The 23,023-nt window shown below is 40.6% G+C and overlaps 1 protein-coding gene across 1 annotated transcript; it reads right to left on the reverse strand.

Moving 5' to 3' along the window:
• Nucleotides 1-4,219: 4,219 nt before the first annotated feature.
• DNAJA1 (DnaJ heat shock protein family (Hsp40) member A1) lies at nt 4,220-18,463 on the reverse strand. The gene is made up of 9 exons (XM_036261648.1): nt 18,331-18,463; nt 17,132-17,273; nt 16,816-16,993; nt 14,429-14,533; nt 12,939-13,166; nt 9,159-9,273; nt 7,773-7,888; nt 7,114-7,214; nt 4,220-6,290 (listed from the first exon to the last, which is right to left on the reverse strand). Exons 2-9 carry the CDS (start codon nt 17,261-17,263, stop codon nt 6,072-6,074), a joined length of 1,194 nt encoding a protein of 397 aa, XP_036117541.1. The 5' UTR covers nt 17,264-17,273; nt 18,331-18,463; the 3' UTR covers nt 4,220-6,071.
• Nucleotides 18,464-23,023: the final 4,560 nt, after the last annotated feature.

A 23,023-nucleotide genomic window follows, 5' to 3' on the forward strand; every position in this document is an offset into this window, starting at 1 on the left:
GAAAATAGTTTGCATGAGGGTATTTCAACCAGAGCTGTTGGAAGATGGAGCATCTGTGTTGATGTATGAAGGTAGTATGCTAGATACTATTTCAAGAAAGACCTTATTAGTTTGTGTAGTCCTTTTATGCCCCTGCGTACTTTTAGCATTTATTAGGTACAAACTAGTTGAGTTTGGAGTATTTAAAAAGTTCTACAGTCTTACAATCTACCTTTGATTGTAACAGCCTAATCCTGTGACTAGCAAGTAATCATGTTCCATGTTGGCTGAATTAATTTTAACAGCAGTAAGAAATTCCTCTTTGCAGTCATATTCCCCAAACTAAAAATTTTTCCTGCAGCCTCAAAACCTGTGGCTTTTTTTTTTTTTTTTTTACAGAATGTCATATGCTGCCATTCTGAGATTTGAAACACGGCCATAAATCCATGAATTCATGTGATCGTAGCCTGCCATCACTATGAAAAGAAGACTTTGCTTAGGTCAAAGAAGTTCAAAGTAGAAAATAAACAGCTTATGCTAAAATTCCTCAGAAAAATCTTCAAGAAATTGGGTTTTTTATTTAACCCATGGCCTCATGAACTTGCAATTGTGAGATGCATGCCTTGTGCCCAGGCTCAAGGAGGGCAAGGGTCCAGTCAGCACATGTTTATCCCTTCTAGGAGTTTTTATCAAACATCACCTTCTGTTGCTGCTGCTGCTGCTGTTTTAAAAGGACCAGTTTCTGTCATAGGATAGAGAAGAGAAAAGCAAGTTAAAAGGAGTGATTAAAATAGTGAAGTAAGAATGGGAGGAAGACACCTAATCCACTCCTACTGAGTTAGGAAAAGCCTCCTGGAGTCGAGTACAAAAGGATCATCAGGAGCTGGAGGTAAAGGGGTCTGGCAATCCAAGGAGGCGTCTTTCTAGGCACTGCAGTATGGCATAGGCATAGTGGCAAAGAGTGTGCTGGACAAATGGTAGTGTCAGGGGAGACCAGGAAGAGAGGACAGGCCCGGGAGCCATTAAGGATGTATTTTTTCCTTTTTAGTAAAGTTATGCTTTAGAGAAACAAGTAAATGCAAAGCTGAAAAAGAAAATGAATTCCCACTTTTCCCAGTAACCCTTAAGGCATCTGTCCTAACCGAAAAACAGTTACTTTTATTCAAAAGTGTAAACACGCGCTTCCCCTTACTGTGCATTTAAATTTTCTTATGACCCATGTGACCATCTCTCCAGTAAGGAAGGCAGGGGGCGCCCCAGGGACAGAGGCCCAGGTGTGAGAAGGGCAGACCGCACGACATCTGCTGGACTGCTGCTCTCTGGGCAGGGAAGGGAATGGCGGCGGAGTGCCGGCGCATGCGCTAGGTCCCTGGTGCGCCAGGGCGGGGGTCCCTCGTCTGGACCAGGCCGAGCAGCACCAGCGGCGACCCTTACCAGCTGCCCGCGCTCCCTGCACCCTCGTTGGAACCAGCCGTCAGCGCTGGAGGGCGTCGGACTGCGCCAGTGGGCTGCTATTTACGTTACATATCAGCAGTCGGAGATCGTATTATTGGTTTCTCTTACCACAGTGCCAGTAGCAAAAGCTGATCCAATGGGAGCTGGATGCCCATAATCAGTGGGTACTCCCTTGTGAAACTAAGGAGTGCGTCAGGTTCCTAGGGAGGCGCTCTGCTGTAGCTCGCCGAGTTCACTGATACTGCTCTTTACATCTTCAAATTAAAATACCTGGCATTAAGGTTAACCCCACGAGAGAAAGGACCTGTGTTCCTATCTTCCACTCAGTTGTTGAATTAATAACTCTGGAAAACACCCAACTATTTTTTTCTTTCTGTATCTTCTTCAGACAGATTGAAATTTTTTTCAACTTGTAGTACTAGCACTAATAACCAGTAGTTATTGAGCCCTTCCTACATAAACATCCTTATTTAATTCTCAGAACCACTTTGTGAAGAACACATGAAAAAACAGGTTTCTGCCCCTTGTTCACGAAGCTCATACTGAAAACCAGGTGTGATGGCCAAAGCTCAGTTTTCCTCTCTTTGAATCAAACTGCTGTCAGTTTCTTCTCTAGGTTTGGGCAGAGGTGAAGAATCTATGAATTGTTTCTCCATATTCTGTTAAAACTTGTTTAAATTGGTCATAGGCAGTGAGATGAGTAGAAAGAACTAAATAACAAGAATCTGGATTCCAGTTTTGCTGTCATTTGATGTGTTTATTTTTTATGCCTTGCTGAAACAAGGCCGCCAAAAATTTGTGGGTGCGAAAAAAACGGGGGGGGGGGAGAGAGAGAGAGAGAGAGAATCATTGATTTATTTTTACTTGGGCCAGAACAATGGTTTTGTTACTTGGTAACTTGTATTAAAAAGCAAAATCTCAGGTCCCACCCTAGACCTACAGAATCAGACACTGACAGTGGCACTCAGCAAGCACACACAAATTTGAGAACCAGTAGACTAGAGAGGGCTGTTTCCTCACCTATGAAGTACAGCTGTCCCTCCGTGTCTGCAGGGAATTGCTTCTCAGACCCCTGACAGATACCAAAATACAGAATATGCCCAAGACCCTTATATACAATGACATTTTCACATAGACTACAGCAGGGTATACCTACACATCACATCATTCTCGTGGCAAACTCAAGTTTTCTATTTGGAACATCCTGGGATTTTTTCCCCCTGGATATTTTCAGTACAGTCTCTTGAATTGTGGATGCAGAACCTCAGAATATAGAGGGCTGACTGAGTTTCGATTCTCGTTCTGTCAGTCTCACAAGGTTGCTGAAAACAAATTAAGTGATAAAGGTACAAGACTCAGAAACCCTTGAGTGTATTTGTACTGCTGTAGCTTACTAGCTTTTTCATTCTCTGCTTTTAGAGCTTATGCTTCATTTTCCCACACTATTTTGAAAGAAAAATTTGAAGTGTATGTGTAAACTGGGACACTCTCTTGGTCTGAGCTTCAAATTCTTACTTGCAATAAATAGCAAGGGCTTCCATTACCTCAACTTCCACATTAATTTAAGTGGCATTTCTGTCCTAAGTGGTTTATACAAATGCCCCCATGTTAGTAGTGTTGAAACATGGCTGTACCTAACCATCCAGATGCTTCGGCTACACCCCAACTCAGTTACACCAGAATCCCTGAATGGTAGAACTCAAATCAATTTTATAGCTTCCCAGGTAATTCCACTTGTAGCCAAGGTTGAAAACCAGTGCCCTATGAAGAAAAGATCTGATGTTAATTCCACGTACAGAAGTTCAGGCACCATGTTACCCAGCACCTTCAAGGGACATAAATGGCCTCTATTCTTACTCCCTCAATGTGTGAATGGCTGGGGGTAAGCATCACAGAAAATACAATAGTATTGGGGCCAGGAACTTCATTTGCGTGGATAAATTTTATTTCTGATTACGGTGGTCAGTGTTCTAATAAATTATTCTTTAATAATTTTTTGATTTTAGAAAGAAAGGGAAAGCGGGGGATAAAAACATTGATGAAAGAGAACATTGATTGGCCGCCTCCTGCATGCCCCCCCCTGGGAATTTGGCCCACAACCTGGGCATGTGCCCTGACCAAGGAATGGAACCGGCGACCTCTTAGTGCATGGGTTGATGCTTAACCACTGAGGCACATTGGCCGGGCCAAGAAGCATTTTTTTAAAAAAGACTACAGACTTTTCCATTTCCGCTTCTCCAGGGAGGCTATAACTATTTTCTTTTAGTGATTTCTACTTTCTCTTAAAAGTTGTCTTATTGTGGTAAGATATGTAAAATAAAATTTATTTAGTTATTTTTAAATCCTCAACAGAGGATATTTTTCCATTTATCTTCAGATAGAGTGGGAGAGAAACATCGATGTGAGTGAGACACATTGATTGGTGGCCCCCTGAATGATACCCACCAAGGTGAGGGACTGAACCACAACCAAGGTATGTGCCCTTGGCCGGAATTGAACCTGCGACTCCTTGGTCTGCAGGCCGATGCTCTAACCACTGAACCAAACCAGCCAGGGCAATAACATCCACTTTAAATCATTTAGTAGCATTATACTACAACCATCACTATTTCCAAAACTTTTTAATGTATTTTTTAGTCCTCACTCAAGGATATTTTTTTCAGATAGAGGGAAAGGGAGAAACATCTATGTGAGAGGGACACATCCATCAACTGGTTGCCTCCTACAAGGCCCAGGGTTGAGGACGAACTGCAAGCGAGGTATGTGCTCTGACCAGAATCGAACACGTGACTTATTGGTTCGTGTGCCGATGCTCTAACCACTAAGCAAAACCAGCCAGGACAATTTCCAAAACTTTTGCACTGCTCCAGAAACAATTAAGCTCAAACTTTTTTTTTTTTTGGTGGTACGTGCCCCTAGCGGGAACTGAACCCAGGACTCTCTGGTCCGCAGATCGACACTCAATTGCTGAGCCAAACTGGCCAGGGCAAACTCGAACTCTTTATTCCTTTCTCCCCTAGGCCCCTGGTAATCTCTCTAAATCTGCCTAGATATTTCACATAGCCAGAAGCATATAGTATCTGTCCTTTTGTGTGTCGTATGTAGGGTGGGGAAAAGGTTTAGTTGTTCACATGAAAAATACAAATAAAAAAAAACTGTTTTGTGTAGTACTCACAACTGTAAACCCACTTCTGCTAACCCCTGTATACTATGTACCTCATCTCTGTTGGACACATGTTTTCCCTTTGGCTACTGTGAATAAAGCTAGAATAAACACTCCCATGCCAAGTATCTGAGTCAAGGAGTGTAATTACTGGGTCATCTCATAATTCCATGTTTGGCTTTTTCAAGACCTGTCCAACTTTTCCATAGAGGTGTACCATTTTACATTTCCACCAGCAATGTACAGGGTGCCAACTTCTCCATTCTTACTTGCTTTCATTTTGAATTAGATTTTTGATTACTTGATGTTTAGTAGCTCTCTGATTTTGATTTGCATTTCCCTCATGACTGATACTTTTTACTCTCCACCCGTTTAAAAGAAAACATTTAACTATATACAGTTAAAGTTACCGATCTCCATTAGTAAAAAGCTAATGCTTTCTTCTGGGTAAAAAAAGCCTGTAGTGACACACTGGAAATGCTTTGTAATCAGTATATTAAGGAGCCAATTCATACATTTCAATTGCTTAAATTCTGATACCCAGATTTAAGCTTGTGAACATATGATTTTTAAACATACAATTAAAACTATTCATAATTTGCTACACTACCAACATTAAATTACAGTTACTTTGGAGCATAAGTTAAATGGTTTGAAGTAAGCCTGTAACATACCTAAAACACCTTCCTATTTCATACATGCAAATTACTTCTCCAGGTAAAGGTCTCATCACTCAACTTCTAAGTTAGCCTGCTCCAGAAGCCACTACTCTAAGGCTTATGGTCCAAAGAGAAGGAAAAAAATGTAACCAAGGATTGATATATGGTTATATATATATTTAAAAAAAAATGGCATCGCAGAAGGGAATGCAATTCTACAAGCGCAAGCCCTCAAGAAGCAGCTTATTATGATAAACCTCTTCTTTAGAAAAGTATCTTTTCTATCACTGATACCACAGGTTAAATTATATGGCATGCCATCTTCAAGTAACAGTTGAAGCAATAGAATAAATGCAGAGACATCACAATGAATCCCACTTAATACAACTATACAAACTAACACTTCTCTACAAATTAAGTCCTTTGCCAGTTAAATACAGAATTTTAACTTCATAGCTTAACAATTAAGAATCATACACCAAAGTCAATACACATACCTAGCATTTCAGTCTAAGCTATTCCAGGTACACAGCTGACAATTAAAAAGTACAGCCTAACAAATGCTAGGGGAAAAATTTTTTAAGTCACTTTTTACAGGTATTGAACTTATCTTGCACACTTAAGTCATCATACATACAGGGCAAAGTCAGAGCTTTTATATTTGAGTTTATTCTTCATTTAACTTTTAAAACACTACTATAGTTGAATATTAAAACAAAAACAATAGCAAGTAGTGAGCATACTATGATTACAGTCCTTCACTCGTTCACTACTGTATATAAAATGCCAGGAGTGAGTGTTATTCACTGGCCCCATTAAGAGGTCTGACACTGAACACCACCCCTAGGATGATGTTCATCATCCTCATACGCTTCTCCATTGTAATGGCGCCGTCTTTCTTGATTCGGATCAAAGTCCACCAGTTCTACCTGGTCCATTTCATCAGTCTCTTCTACTTCCTTCCTTTCAGGTAAGAGTTTTTCTAGCAAAGAGAGTTTATCAGGAGAGAGAAAGCCATTCTCAGGAAAGTTTACCTACAAAAAGAAATTTTAACTGTTAAGTTCTACTTGATTTACTTCATCATTCGCTCCTTAAATTAGTTAACCCATTTCCCCCAGAAAAACACGTAACCACACAATTTTTCTGTGTATTTGCCAATCCCAGATTACAACACTTTTTAAAAAAAAATTTTTTTTCTTTATTGTTTAGAGAGAGAGGAAGGAAGAGAGAGAGCGAGATGGAAACATCGATGAGAGAGGACAATGACTGGCTGCCTCCTGCATGCTCCCCAGTGGAGACTGGGCCCACAACCTGGGCACGTGCCCTAACTGGAATCGAACTGGCAACCTCTTGGTGCATGGGTGAGGCTCAATCACTGAGCCACACTGGCTGGGCAGAACACATGTTCTAAAAAGGCACAGCATCTAGTGCTCTAGAGTTTAAGGCATATGGCACAAGTAAAATTGCACTGTAATAACCATTGTTCTAGTCAGCAAGTATGTTATAGTAAAACCCTTCCTAAAACACATTTCATGAACCACCCTATTAACAAACCAACCATTGTAGTATTTTGCCAGAAATCCCGTTATTTTACGCCCTCCTGCTGAACTTTAAGATCAGTTATAGCCTTGCAAACCCTCCCCCCACCAATCTTTAAATAGTCAAATAATGATGTGAACAAAACCAATCCCAACTTGTTAACAATGATCAACATGACAGTAGTAGTAGTATTAGATCAATGCATTTCCTCTTGAACAGGGGAGAATATAAATTTGATTTTTCTTGACATTCAGCAAATGTAACTGTTATCGGATTTTAGTAATCACTCAAATATCCCTAGAGTACTTTATAGCTTACCTTAAATTCGATGATTAGGCGACCCTTTTCATATGGTCTACGATAAATTGGCATGCCTTCGTTTAGCACACACTTGATATCTCCATGCTTGACAATCTGACCTAGAAACATTGAACCCAAGTTCTTTCTTAAATACAGCTACATTTTCATGAAGTAGAGAAAATAAAGAATAGAGGAATGTCCTACACTGACAGGAAGTTATGTGAAGCAATCCTTTACTTTTCTTGTTTTTTGTTGTTGTTAATCCTCACCCAAGGATATTTTTCCATTGATTTTTAGAGGGGGATGAAAGGAGGGAGGGAGGGAGAAGGGAAAACATCGATGTGAGAGTTACATCAATTGGTTGTCTCCTGCACCACCCTGACCGGGGATAGAACCTGCAACAGGTACATGCCCTTGACCAGGATCAAACCCATGACCTTTCAGTCCACGGGCTGACGCTCTAACTGCTGAGACAAACCAGCTAGGGCGATCCTTTAACTTTTTATGTATAGATTTTCTATGGACTTCCAAAAGAAAGCCAAGACCATACAATTTGAACTCAGCTCATAAGGATATGTAACTGAGCAAGTAAAATACCTTCTTGCTTTGTGCCTATCTGCAGACTATGGAAATAAATTACTAGAACAGAAAGAGAAGCCCATCTATCATTACCATACCTGGATGAGAGGTGATGACTATGGTCCGATTGTCAAGAGTAGCTATTGGCTTCTGGAAGCCACACAATGCTTCAACCAGCTGTATGTCCATACACATGAAAAGGTCTTCTCCTCGTCTGCATTAACATAAATATACCACATAGAGCTTTCAAATTACCAATGATTACAAGTACCACAGCAGGCAATGCTGTTTTCTTATCAACACCAAGATATCTTTCACAAAGGTGCCCTTTCTTCCCCATTTTAAAAAGAGCTGAGAACTGGGAATAGCAAATATATGGAATCTGTCAGCCCCACTTCCTAGACAAGGCTTCAGAATCCTTCCACACACTCTAGGTTGTCTCCACCACCTATCATCCCTGAATTGTTTCATCACTTAATTTTAAATCTAGTTTCTCACAAAGAGAAGAAAATATTCTCACAACAGTGAGGTTAAAAGAAAAAAGCAAACATACACACATACATAAAGGATAGGACATTAAAGTGTAAGTTGAACAGACTTCAGCAGGGTCCTGAATTATGGGATCTCTAAAATTTATTGATGTACATAAATTAAGTAATATAGTGCTTGGCACATTATAAACACAATCTTTTATATTTAATAACAGCTGATATCTTCCTCTTCATGTTTAGACTTTCTTCCTTTTCCAATCCATATTAGTAACAGAATACTTTCCAGAAAAACTCCTGAGAATTTACCTCAAATGATAGATAGCATTAAAATACTGAGCTTGACAGCATTTGCCATTGTTGGGACACTTGGGGGATGTTCTATTATAATTCATTTAAAACCAGTTCCTTCAGATATCATTCCCAATAAGATTAGAACCCTAATCCAGTCCAAAGTTTTAAAGTCAGCTATGGGTATATATTTAACACACATTCACTGTTACCATCAATTTTTCTTGTGCTTATTAGTTCGTGGTAAATTTCATTAACTATTTTGCAGCAATAGACCTTAATTTATAGTTTTTAATAGAGATGGTTCTAGACACTTATTTACAATAAAAAACAATTGAACATAGCATGAACTCAGGGCTGAAAACGGTGAGAACTTTAGGGCAAAATTTTGTCTAGGCAGGTTTCCCCTAATCCACCTGTTTACTATAAAACATCAGATTAGGTAACAATTTACCTAAATTTAGACAAAATGCAAAAATCTGATCCCTTTTTGTTTTCAGCCTCTTTTCAGATGGAAACATTAATGATTAACAACACTTTAAAAAAGGTAATTATACACAACCTAACCCTCCCACTATATTTTTCCAGGGTGTTTCTAGGAAATATGTTCTAAGAGTTAAGGAAAAGCTCATTTAAATTTTTAGAAAACACTCCAAGTATGCAAGATGCAAGATGCCAGTTTGAGTAGTTGATTAAAATTTTTACCGAGTGAAAACAACATGGTCCTTCTGATCTAGAACAATGATAATATCTCCTGGCTCCAGTCCTGGTTCTTGGTCTCCTTCACCATGGAATGTTATCTTCTGGCCATCTTTCATACCTAAAAACAAAAGGTTTTTATACTCTTTTCTTTAAAAAATAATTTTCTTTATTGATTTTTTAGAGGAAGAGATAGAAACATCAATGAGAGAGAACACTGATTGGTTGTCTCCTGTATGCCCTCCCCTGGGGATTTGGCCCATAACCGGGCATGTGCCCTGACTGGAAATCGAACTGGGATCTCAGTCTATGGGATGATGCTCAATCCACCGAGCCACACTGGCTAATTTTATACTCTTATTAACATCTAACTAAGGTTAGATTTTCAATCTATTAAGGAACACATATAAACGTGTGTGTGCACTTAAAAAAAGTTCAAGTTTTTGTGGATGCTATATAGCTTACAGAGATGACTAAAAATGGCATGATTAGATCAGTCCAATTTCTTACTGAAGAAAGCTATCACGGTGGAGAACGTAAACTCTAAAGGAAAACAGATCAGGCCTCAAGTCTCAGAGCTGCTATATACTACCAGCTGGATTATCCCAGGGGAAGCAAGTTGCATAACTTTCCTAAGCATCAACTGTCCCAGAGACCTACCTCATCGAGACTGTCGTGAAAATTCAATAAAAAAGCCCATGCTGGCAACAAATCAGTTGACTGGCAAACACTATAACCATAAATGTTAACTATTTCAATTTCTTCTCTTCTCTTTTCTTTTCATCCTCACCCGACATTTTCCACTTTTGTTCAGATAGAGTGGGTGGGGGAAGGGTGGGGGTAGACATCGACGTGAAAGGGACATATCGAGTGGCTGCCTCCCGCTGCAACCCCAACCAGGGGCAGGACAAATCGCAACTGAGGTACATGCCCTTGACCAGAATCGAACCCGTGACTCATCGGTCTGTGGGCAGATACTCTAACTGCTGAGTCAAACCTGCCAGGGCATTATTTCAATTTCATTACTTACTTAAAAGAACCCATATAAAATTATTCTTATTAAGCCTAACAGTAACACAAACCAAGACTTTCTTCTATTGCATTAGTATTTACCTGTTGGAAATCCATATATAAAACCTAAATAATTGCCCTGGCCGGTTTGGCTCAGCGGTTAGAGCATCGGCCTGCGGTCCAGACAGACCCAGGTTTGGTTCCTGCTAAGGGCGCGTACCTTGGTTGCAGTTTGTCCCCGGCCCTGGTTGGGTCGTGCGGGTGGCAGCCACTCGATGTGTCCCTTTCACGTCGATGTTTCTCTCTCTCTCTCCCTCCCTCCCACACTCTAAAAATGTCCTCGGGTGAGGATAAAAAAACAAACAGAAAAACTAAATAATTGAAAAATCTGTGTCTTTCTGTTGAAGAATGATTTACTTTAGCACCCTTAAAAAAAAAAAAAAGGATAGCTCCTTGACCTGCCCGGTTTTGCTGAGTGGTTAGAGCATCGCCTGCAGACCAATGCGGGTTCGATTCCAGTCAAGGGCATGTGGCTTGGTTGCATTTCATCCCTGGCCCTGGTTGGGGTCGATGTGTCCCTTTCATTTTGATATTTCTCTTTTTTTCTTCCTCTCCCTCCCTCCCACTCTATCTGAACAAAAATGGAAAAATGTCCTCAGGTGAGGATAAAAAAATAAAAATAATAGCCCAGCTGGTATGGCTCAGTGGTTGAACGTTGACCCATGCACCAAGAGGTTACTGGTTCGATTCCCCATCAGGGCACATGCCCAGGTTGTGGGCCAAATCCCCAGTGGGGGACATGCAGGAGGCAGCCAATCGATGTTCTCTCTCATCGATGTTTCTGTCTCTCTCTCCTCCCTTCCTCTCGCTCAAATCAATAAAGAAAAAAAAATTTTAAGAAAAAAAAAAGGATAAATATGCGACACTCCCTTTAAGCCTGTGTGTTGTCAAAAGTTTAAGTATTTTTCAACAGGCAAAAATTTCTTAAAGGCCAACATATTTTACTGAGAATCCCTCTCTTCTATCTCTGGCCCATCAATTTAAACTTAACTTATGTCATGTGTTTGCAGATTATACTGCAGCAGCATACCTCCTGATAATTTCCTAAACTAATCAACAAGGTCACTCAAAAAAGAGCAACTTTATTTCACTTTGTTATGGAAAATGTTAAACCTATATAATATACATACACAACCAGTACAATGGATCTCTGTATCTCCATCAATCTAGACCCAACAGTTACTAACACATGACTAATATTTTCATGTATTCCTCCACCCTTGTCCACCTCCCAACAGCTGAAGCAAAACCCAGACATACAAAAATTAGTCCACAAATACTTTACCTCTAGAAAAATAAAAACTCAAATCACAGTACCAGATTTATACAATGACAAAACTAAACATACTCTGGCTTTAATCATCATGAGGCAATGTGATTGTCTCGCAAACTATTTTTAACAAACTCAGCTGTTTTGCTGGTTGTTTTGTTACTATAGAGAGCATGGGTAAGGGCAAAATAAATGGCTTTACTCAAAATTAATGCTATTGATAACAAGGGGGACATCTTACTGGAACAAAAAAAAACCCCCAAACCCTACTAAACATGGGCCAATTAAGGGAGGGATAAATGGAGAGAGGGCAGTATCATGACTCACATGTGAAAGCACTATTGTAGGGCTTAAGTAATGTTGATCTATGTATTAATATGAGATGTTCATGATATTAGTGGTTCCAAATTTACGTTCAGTATAATACTAGTCGCAAAGTCTGAAGATTACCATGTTTATTATTTCAGAATAGCAAAATTAGAGACTTTAATTTTCTCTGGAGTTAATATACATTTCAAAAATTTCTATAATAAATATGTATTGCTGTAATAAATTTGAAAACTTTTAAAAATAAATTACCCATCAAGGAATTAACAAAATAACATGAAAAAAAGTTAGAGTTACAATCTAGAACCCCAGAGTCAGAAACTGACAGGTAGGTTTAGTCCATGAGAAACATTTTTAAAAAGCAATATTCTTTTTTCTTTTTTTTTTTTTTTTATCATCCTCACCCGAGGACATTTTTCCATTCTTTGTTCAGGTAGAGTGGGAGGGAGAGAGAGGAACAGAGAGAGAAAGAAACATCGACGTGAAAGGGACACATCAAGTGGCTGCCACCCACACAACCCAATCAGGGTCGGGGACAAACTGCAACCGAGGTATGTGCCCTTAGCGGGAACCGAACCCGGGTCTCTCCGGACCGCAGGCCGATGCTTTAACTGCTGAGCCAAACTGGCCAGGGCGAAAAAAGCAGTATTCTTAATCTAAGTTCTTACAAATCAATTAAAAAATAAATCATTTCATTAGTTTAGGAAAATTTCAAGAAATATTAATTTTAACAAGAGCTCCCAATTCACCTAAATCCCTTCCTGCCAAGTCCTTGAAAGTACACATATCCCTTAACCTAGCAGTTCCTAAGGAAAGTACAAAAGTTAATTACAATTTAAAAAGAGGAAGAACTAGTAATTTAATGGAAGAGAATTAGGTTTAGAACACAATCATTTACTGATATTACTGTTATATTAAGAGGAGAGTCCTAATGTATTCCCTACAAATGTGCAAAAAATATCCAGATGGAAAAAAAATTTTCAGTTTGTAGCTAAGATATATCTGGGTGATAAGACCTTATCATACATATAACCCTATTGAGAATCATTTTTAACAACTATAAAATGTAAATATTCTTGCCGTAGCACTCAAGAATTCAGAAGTGACTGAGAACTTACCTTTATCAATATGAACTTCTAGAATCTTCTTCTCTCGAACTATCTTCCTTCCATTGCAGCTTTTACATCTGTCTTTAGGACTGATCCGTTCCCCATGGCCCTGGCACTCCATGCACACAGACTGAATTTGCTGAACCATTCCCGGTCCTATCTGATGAATTCTTATTTGCATTCCAGTACCTCGGCAATTGGGACAGCACTCTACTGCTCCTTTCTTTCCACCTCGGCCTAAACAGTATAAAAAAATCAAGTTTGAACTTAGTGTCCGACACAGTAATGAATGTTTTAATAAGACAGTTCCTAAACACTGCATTTTATCAACATTTACAAGGTGTGATGAAATGCTGCCCTTAACAACTATAATTCAGCCTTTTAATTTGATTAAAAAAAAATACAGCTGCAGTCAGCTTTAGTTATCTATAAACATATTAACAATGACTACTATTTTCCCAAGGAATCATTTTAAAATTTACAATTTTAAACATGAAAACTGTGAATTTTAAATCACAAGTCATGACATACTTTATCTGTGAAACGAGAACATTAAGGAGTTTATTCTCTTTAGAAGATACCATATTTCCAACAAATAACTTGTACTTATAAAAAGCTTACAGGTTCATAGCCAGTAACTTGTCTCTATGTGAAACAGGTGAATGTCCAAAAAGAGGACACTGTTTAAATCATACTAGATTATGAAGCCATTGGAATGATTATGTTTTAGAGATAATATGAAATGCTCATTTGAACAACGTTGAGAAAAAGGACAGTAACTTGGATTGATTCCAACAGCATTTAAAATATACACATAAAAAAGTGCTGAGATGCCCTGGCCGATCTGGCTCAGCAGTTAGAGAGTTGGCCCGCAGACCAATGAGTCGTGGGTTTGATTCCAGTCAAGGGCATGTACCTCAGTTGCCTTTGTCCTCGGCACTGGGGGGCGGGTCATGCAGGAGGCAACCAGTGGATGTGGCTATATGTTGATGTTTCTCTGTGTCCCTCTCTCCCTTCCTCCCACTCTATCTGATAAATAGAAAAATATCCTCAGGCGAGGAATAAAAAAAAAGTGCTGAGCTCTGGCCAGTTTGGCTCAGCAGTTGGAGCATTGGCCTGTGGATCATAGTCACAGGTTCAATTCCAGTCAAAGGCACGTCCTTCAGTTGTGGTTGGGTCCCCTGGCCCTGGTCGGGGTTGTGTGGGAGGCAACCAGTCAATGTCTCTTTTGCATTGATGTTTCTCTCTCTCGCTCTCTCTCGCTCTCTCTCCCTTCTATTCTCTCTGAAAATAAATGTAAAAAGACCCTCAGGTGAACATTCAAAAACAAAAAAAAAAAGTGCTGACACTTTGCTAATATTTCTCTAGATGGTACGTTTAGGTGGTTTTCTTTATACTTGCACTCTTATACTTAGGCAGTGTACCATTTATCAGTTTCATATCTCCAGAAAGGTTTCAGTTCCACTTTCAGGTATATTTAAGATGTTGAAAGACCATACCTTCACATTTGTCACAAATCACATTCTTTTGCAGAGCTAGTTTTCTTGTTGCACCATTATATAAATCTTCTAAGGTTACTGAGAGCTGATGCACAACATTTTTACCTAGAACAAAACATTGCTCATTAAAAATCTAAGATCTATCTTATTTGTATTCAATGCACCATAGAAACAGTAAAGAATAATGAAAGATGAGGCTCACAGGGTACATCTGTTGAGTACCTGTTCTATACACAGAATACTGGCCACATGATCCTCAAACTGTAATGTAGTTTCCGATGAGAAAAATTGGGTGAGATTGAGTAATTTGTCTAGGAATGTATTTGTGGCAATCTTACGAATTTGGCAATCAAAAACATTAACTGCAAAATCACTTGAGAGAACCAATGCCATTTACATAGAGGCACATTTCACAAGAATTACTCCAAAGTGCATTTCCGTTCAAATATATTCTTTGAATCTTTCACTTACTAAGATATTGAGCAACATGACCCATTACTTCATCTGAACATTCTTCAGTACACTAAGTTCCAAGTTACAATCAATCAAGATTAACCAGGGAAGTTGATATATTTATTCAGTCTCCATAGAATACCAATTCCTACTTCTACCTGAAGTAGGAATAGCACACATTTAATGCTTGGCCAGCACTAGTTTTATTTTGAAGACTAGATTTCTCATATCCTTTATCATAGTGTTGTCCAAAAAAACTTTCTGCAGTGATAGAAATGTTTTATGTTCGTGTTATCCAACACAATAACCACAAGTCACACGTGGTTTTTGAGTACATAAATGTGACTATTGCAGATGAAGAACTGAATTTTGGTCTTTGTTTTGAATCTAAATTTATTGCGGCCAGTAGCTACAAAGGAGTGCCACATCTCATTTCTGAATGGAACATGGAAGCTGGGGATCATATGAGGACACTGAGGCTACAGAAATGAAGTCACCGGCCAATGGTTAATAAGTTCCTAGCTAGTGATTCTTCACAAGGACTTTATTCACCATAAAACAGTGTTGCCTTATGCCCAAGTGAAATAATTCTCACTCTTATCTGTACAATACACCTGTTGTGAATATTTTTAGTTTCCAATGAAGTATGAAGTTACCATTAACTATATCCTTTTCCTAGCTCCACCTTTGAGTTCTATATCACAGATGTAGTCCCATGCAGTTGGTTCCAGCACGCTGAAAGCTGCCTTCTTACTTTAGCTTTATAGATTCGAGAGTATAAAGACAAGACAAAAAAGCTTCTTAAGTTTGGTTAAGCAAGTATTTTCTGGTATCCCACATACAGACCTTTTATTGATCTAAATCACACAGAAAAGTTTGCCAGTTAATTAATTACTGAAAAAATAATTAAGCCCTGGCCAGTTTGGCTTAGCAGTTAGAGCATCAGTCCTCAGATTGAAGGGTCTCAGGTTTGATTCCCAGTCAAGGGCACATACCTGGATTGCAGGTTCAATCCATAGCCCGTTAGGCATGCAGGAGGCAACCAACCGATGTGTCTGTCTCTCTCACACCGATGTTTCTCTCTCTCTCTCCCCTCAACTCTTTCTAAAAAAACAAAACAAAACAACACTACTACTTTTCTTCGGAACAAACCATCCTAAACAATTGCTTTTGATTGCAAACCATTTTAAGGTAAATTTCTTTAAATAAAAACATACACCTTTCCTTTTAGGAAAAGCTGAGGAAACAATTTCCAGTCTTTCTGAATTTAAAAATGTTCAATGCCTTCCCTATTCCTTCTAAAATGGACCCTACCCATTGGCCCTTATTTGTGTAAACTATCTGGGAAACAAGTGAGATTGACTCTGACCTGAACATGGCTTTCCTGTGAAGAATATTTCTATAACCAGGAAATGACATTTCTGATAAATAATAAGGGCACATATTTTGTTGTAATAAAGCTGAAGCAAAATTAAACATACCTATTTGGAAGCAATGAATCTATGTTACAATCCTGATTACTGATGCCTTGCTGTATTACCTGGAGGAAAGTTAAGGTTTCTGAACTTTAACTCACTTTCAACTAAGTACCTCCCACTGGGTTGGGGGAGGGGTGTCAAATAAGATCTGTAGAAAGAGCTTTGAAAATTATGTTCCTATACTTAGTTCCTTTAATTAATGCTTGACAACCTTATTGAAGTTTGTGTCCTACTCCAGGAGCTTTAGAAGCATTCACTTGTTAGCACTTGATTGCTTTAATTTTAGTTACATCAAACCTCATCTTAAAAAAACTATACCATAAATCAAAGTGGCAGTTTACAGTTTGCAAAATTATACCAACATGTAAGCCAACATTTAAAATAGGTTGATTCTCAAGAATTTGCTTTGACCAAGGGGCTACTCTGAATTGTTGCATGTGGACTAATTATTCTTACCTCTTCTTTCTCTCTGCATCCTTCCTCCTCCTCCAAAAAACATATCAAAGATGTCCATAGGGGAGCCAAAACCACCACCTGCTCCACCTTCTTTAATTGCTTGTTCTCCTCCTTTGTCATATAATTCCCTTTTCTTTGCATCAGAGAGCACTTCGTAAGCTTGAGAAATCTGTTTAAACTGTTTGAGAAAAGAATAAATCTCACTTTTTAAAAAATTATTACAAACCACAGACACTGTATTAGACATACCCAATTTCAGGTTGTAATTAAACAACCATACACCTGGTAAGATACTATTCAAGCTGTTTGAACTTGCCTTCTCTCCTTCATTTGGATTCTTATCAGGGTGGTACTTCAAGGCCAGCTTCCTGTAAGCCTTTTTCAATTCTTCCTGGGTGGCATTGGGTTTGACCCCCAAAACATCATAGTAAGTGGTTTCTTTCACCATTTTTGACAGCCTGAAATAAAAAAAAATGCAATTTAACCGGCTTTCAACTGGTAATTATAATTAGTTTAAGTCAGACAAATTGGGAGTGGGGAGGGAAATCTGATTATAAGAACCCTGCCTCCCCTAAACTTCAGAGAAGGTAATGATTCCTTTGATAATCCAGTAATAGATTCTAACAGATTAAATATAAGATAATAATTATCAGGGAATAACTCAAAAGCCTCCTATAGCAGCTGGTTCCCATTCTCCTACAGGAAAGCCTCCATACTAACTGCCACTATTATCGAGATTCTTCCTGTTTCCCTTCCCCAGCAGGGACAGGTAATCAAAAGGAGCACGAACTGATTCAGTCCTGGTTGTTACATTGTCATTGGTAAATCCGGGAAGACATACTCTCCCTAGAAAAAAACACATTTGGGTACAAAGAGGACAGGGAGTGGTTTACGAAAGTGATTTAAAAACAGTCCTAAGTATGTTTCTCAATTACAGGACTTACGTCTCCACACAGACCGCCGCCGAACCCCTCTCCCCGCCAAGCCAGCGTAGCTTACACGTCGTTAGGTTTCCCCCTGCACTTGGCGCTGATCGTTAAGGTTTCCTTCCTTCCCCCCGCCCCCACCATGGACAGAAGGAGTGGGAGAAGCCCAGCCCGCAACAAAGAGGAGGGGAGCCCGGAGAAGCGAAACCGTGGCCTCCGCCCCGCTCCTCCCGCAGCCCCTCACCCTGAGCTCTTTCTGCGCGTGCGCGCGGGTCGCCCACCCTCGAGGGAACGCGAGGGAAGAGGGCGCACACGGAGAAAAGCCTCAGGCTGCAGATCCTTGGAGCCTTCAGGCCAGATGGGGAGAAGGGGAAGCTCTGTGAAAGGTCTCGGACCCACTCACTACATGCCGGGGATGGCTTGCCGGGGCACCCCCCACACACCCCCAAAAGGGAACCGTGGATCCTAGAACCGATAACCCTCCCACCCACGCGGAGCCAACCGCCTCCGACAGCGGCTCCATCCAGCTCCCCAGCGAGCCAATGGCGCCGGCCTTGGGCCGAGGGGAGGCGTGAGGGCTGGCACTCACCGGTGAGCGGGCCGAGACAGGTGTGGAGGAGCTGCAAAGGGCGCGTTACTGCGCGCAGCTCGGAAAGCCGCCGCTCCTCCACCTCTTACCGAGTGTTCTGGAAAGTTCCGCCCGGCGAGCCGCAGCCGCCGTCTTTTGTAGCCGAGCCCAGACGCGTCACCCGCAGGAAGTCCCGCCCCTCCCGCCGTTGCCACCGCCCTGCGGTTACCCGGGCAACGGTGCGAGGGAGCTCGGGTTGAAGTGGGCTGTGCCGATCGGCCTTGTGGGGGTGGGTCTAAGCCTGGGTCCTGGCGCTCCTGGAACTTTCTGGAGCCCTTTCTTCCTGCGGGTCGGTCCCGGAGGACCGGAGTGTCAAGCGGGAGCGGGAGTTACCCAGGAGCGTTGCCATGCTGAGCGAACTTGAGTTCCCAAATTGGTGAGGAGGCCGCCGAGCCGCCGCCGCCTGCGAGGACCGGGAGGGCTCCGGGACGGGACGGCGCTGTGTGCAGACCGGGCAACTCGCAGAACAAAGCCCTGCAGCACCTCCACCCCGCTGACGCCCCATTTGCCACTTTTGATAGTTCTTTAGCGCTGAGGTTCGGGGAACCACTGGGCAGGAAATGCTGAGCAAGATGGGCCTGGGCCCCAGAACAATCTCACAGGCCTTGGATCTTGCTCCTTTTCACGATCAGCGCCTGTCCTCGTAATTCAAACTGTGAAGTTGGAAGAACTCTTTTTAAGTCCAGACTCCTATACACACGTTTCTGCCTTGGGCCTTGCTGTTCCCTCTACATTGGGCCCAGGGAAACGTTCGCAATGCCTTTGGGCCAACTGAGGGCCGTGAACTCTTTTCTGGCCGGGCATTCACCCGGTTTGGCTAGCCGGGGACACAGAGTAGCACCAAGAGTAACTAACAGATTGTTTTATTTGATTTTTTTTAAAGTACTCTCCAGTCTGTGAACTTGGATCTACAGTTTGCAAAGTGAGTCTCCAGGCTTTCAAATGTTGGGAGGTTGGCACATTGGGAAAAGGAGGATGTTTTCCTTATTTATTAACACAACAAACTTAAGAGAGCTATAGATCTCCAAGGAAGCTGAAATTGAAAGTTTGAAAAAAACAAACAGGTTCACATACTCAGATTTTAGTAGGGAGCCAATCAAATCAACAAACTATAACCACAAGATAGAGGTCAGCAATATAGAGGCTTCTATATTCTAATCTGATGGAACTGGGAACGCTTCTCTGGGAAAGTGGCAGTTGAGCTGAGTTGAAGAAGGGAGAAGAGGTTTGCAACAAATGAGAAAAATACAAGGGTACTTTTTTTTTTTTTTTAGTCCTCACCCAGGACATTTTTTGATATTTTGTTCAGATGGAGTGGGAGGGAGAGAGAGAGAGAGAAACATCCACGTGAAAGGGACACATCAAGTGGTTGCCACCCACACGACCTAACCAGGGCAGGGGACAAACTGCAACCACTGCAACCGAGGTGCATGCCCTTAGTGGGAACCGAACCCGGGTCTCTCCGGACCACAGGCCGGCGCTCTAACCGCTGAGCCAAACTGGCCAGGGCACAAGGGTACTTTTTTAAGGTGTGGAAGAATATGTTGTTTTTAGGAAATTGCAAGTAATTGGATATAGCCAGACCTAAGGGAGCTAGAGTGGCTGGAGGTGAGGAGGATTCAGAGCCAGTTGGAGTACACCTCTTGGTATATATTGCTAAACTAAGGATTCTGAACTTTACCCTGGAAGCATCCCCATGTGTGTCTTCAGCTGTGTTTCCTATTTATTTTTTATTTTTAATCCTCACCTGAGGATATTTTTCTGTTTATCTTCAGATAGAGTGGGAGGGGGTGATAGAGGAAAACATTGATGTGAGACACATGGACTGGCTGCCTCCCGCAGGACCCTGACCAGGGCCGGGGATGAACCATGTGCCCTTGACGGAAATCGAACCTGAAACTCATTGGTCCATGGGCCAATGTGCTAACCGCTGAGCCAAACTAGCCAGGGCTTCAGCTGTCTGTCTGTCTTTCTTTCTTTCTTTTCTTTCTTTTCTTTCTTATCCTCACCCGAGGACATTTTTTCCAGTTTTTGTTCAGATAGAGTGGGAGGGAGAGAGAGGAAGAGAGAGAGAGAGAAACGTCGACGTGAAAGGGACACATCAAGTGGCTGCCTCCTGCACCATCCAACCAGGACCGGGGATGTGCCCTTAGCAGGAACTGAACCTGGGTCTCTCTGGACCGTAGGCTGATGCTCCAACCACTGAGCCAAACTGGCCAGGGCCAGCTGTATTTCTTTTATTTAAATTGTGCACGTCAAAAATAAATTGTGCACGTAAGTTGCACTGAACTATTTGCAGTTTCCCAAATGCACTTTTTTACTTTTCTGTGTTTTAGTCTGGCTAATGAACACTTAATTTTCCTGAACTTAGATGTTACCTTCTCAAATGTAATCTCTGGTGCACAGTTTTGTTTTGTTTTGTTGTTTAACTTCTGACCAGCAGTTACTGAAAAGTAACTTTTTTTTTTTAAACCTCACCCGAGGACATTTTTTGATGTTTTGTTCAGATAGAGTGGGAGGGGGGGAGAGAGAGAGAGAGAAACATCGACGTGAAAGGGACACATCGAGTGGTCGCCACCCACACTACCCAATCAGGGCGGGGGACAAACTGCAACCGAGGTACGCGCCCTTAGCGGGAACTGAACCCGGGTCTCTCCAGACCGCAGGTCAACGCTCTCACCGCTGAGCCAAACTGGCCAGGGCTGAAAAGTGTAATTCTGCCTGGAAGGGCACTAGGTCTTGATAATATAAAAATCAGGCAAGTCACGGTTTAAGGAGTTCACCGCATAAAAAAGGAGGAGTTATGTGTAAATGTCAGTATAAAAGAGTATATTGAAATACTCAGTAGGGAAGCTTTGCACAAGCTAAATAAATATCCCAGGCTGAGAGACCAGCAGTTGTGAAAGCATGAACAATAAAGAGAAGAGTATACAAACAACTACATACCTGTTCATGTATTACGTAGGCATTGTAGTTCTCAAGTCCCTACTCTGCTGTAAACTGTACGTTTGTGAACACTGGTTAAGCGTATGACATAAGCATCAGTATAGCAAAACACTTGAAGAATTTCCACAATAAATATTACCATGTCTGGTGTTTCTTAAATATAACCATATTTAATGTTTCTTTATGCCTGAAGAACCCAACTAAAATTCCCACAACTTTTAGAAAGATGGAAGTGTGATGCAAATATGAAGATACCTTTCTGAGATCACCAACATAAAGCTATGAAATAAGATATTGAAAATATTTTTAAAATTTGCAAGCTCACTGACTTTAATTTTTTATTAAGAATATAGATAATGGCCCTGGCCAGTTTTGCTCGGTGGTTAGCGCGTTGGCCTACGGTTCAGAGAGACCCGGGTTCGGTTCCCGCTAAGGGTGCGTACCTCGGTTGCAGTTTATCTCCAGCCCTGGTTGGGTTGTGTGGGTGGCAGGCACTCGACGTGTCCCTTTCACGTCGATGTTTCTCTCTCTCTTTCTTTTCCTTTCTCTCCCTCCCACTCTATCTGAACAAAAAATGGGAAAATGTCCTCTGGTGAGGATAAAAAAAGAATAAAGAAAATGGTCATACCACATTTTAAAAAAGGAAAACTATGTACTTATTTGCTTGTATGTGCATAGAATATTTCAGAAGGTTAGCCCAAAACTGGTAATGTGGTTCCCTGTGTGGAGAGCTGGGCATCAGGGAGAGGCAGATAAGAGGGAGACATTTCACCTAATAACCTTTTGTGACTTTGGAATATTTAACTCATTTGAATGTAGTACTTACATTACATGATTTTTAATTTTTAAAAATTAAAATAATCATTACATATACTCTGACAATTTTTCCTTTATAGAAAATTATCCCAGTGATACTGAAAATATGTCCTAATGAAATTCTGGTTTTTCGGTAATAGAAGTGTAACACTTCTAAGAAGTATTCTTATTTACGTAAAATAGAAAAAGATGAACAATAATTATGTGATCTTTTTTTGTAAAGAAATGTGATCATATACATGCTGTTTCCTCGCCATTTTCACTTAATTTATTGTCATCATGTTCGAATAAAAAAAAATCTATATTTTTGACAACCTCATAGTATGTAGGATGCAGGCACTATAATTTAACCATTGCCCTAATGATAAACATTTTGGCAATTGCCAATGTTTTACAAACAATGCTAAATAATAAATATTGTTTATTGTTGAAAATTTCTCAAGTACAGCTTTGGGCATTCAGGCAAGTATTTCTATAAGATGGACATCTTGAATTGAAATCGTTGGACCAACATAAATGCAGATTTTAAATTGTAATAAAATAATTTTCTATACCAATTTGTATTGTTGCCAGCAGTGTGTGAGTGGGTCTTGCAATATGAAGGATTCTGTCTGTATTTTTAGTCTTTGCTAACCATAGAGATTAAAGTGATATTTTTTGTTTTAATTTGAGTTTCTCTCTCTCTCTTCCCCTCTCTCTAAAATATCAGTAGAAACCTATTTTTTTTAAATAAAGGTTTTAATTTTTATGTAGATAAGTTTTTTTAATTTTTCTTTATTTATTTTTAGAGAGAGAAGGGGAGGGGAAGAGAGAGAGAGAGAGAGAAGGAAACATCAATTTGTTGTTCCACTTAGTTATGATTCATTGGTTGAATCTTATATGTGTCCTGACT

The sequence above is a fragment of the Molossus molossus genome, unplaced genomic scaffold (genome assembly GCF_014108415.1).
Source record: "Molossus molossus isolate mMolMol1 unplaced genomic scaffold, mMolMol1.p scaffold_m16_p_14, whole genome shotgun sequence".
Classification (NCBI taxonomy): domain Eukaryota; kingdom Metazoa; phylum Chordata; class Mammalia; order Chiroptera; family Molossidae; genus Molossus; species Molossus molossus.

Excerpts from the sequence above, each read along its gene's own strand:
- DNAJA1 (XM_036261648.1), bottom strand. The coding sequence starts at position 17,263 with ATGGTGAAAGAAACCACTTACTATGATGTTTTGGGGGTCAAACCCAAT. Across the intron at positions 13,167-14,428 it reads GATTTGTGACAAATGTGAAG|GCCGAGGTGGAAAGAAAGGA; the intron begins GTATGGTCTTTC and ends TATACTGTTTAG. Across the intron at positions 7,889-9,158 it reads GACCATGTTGTTTTCACTCG|ACGAGGAGAAGACCTTTTCA; the intron begins GTAAAAATTTTA and ends ATGTTAATGCAG.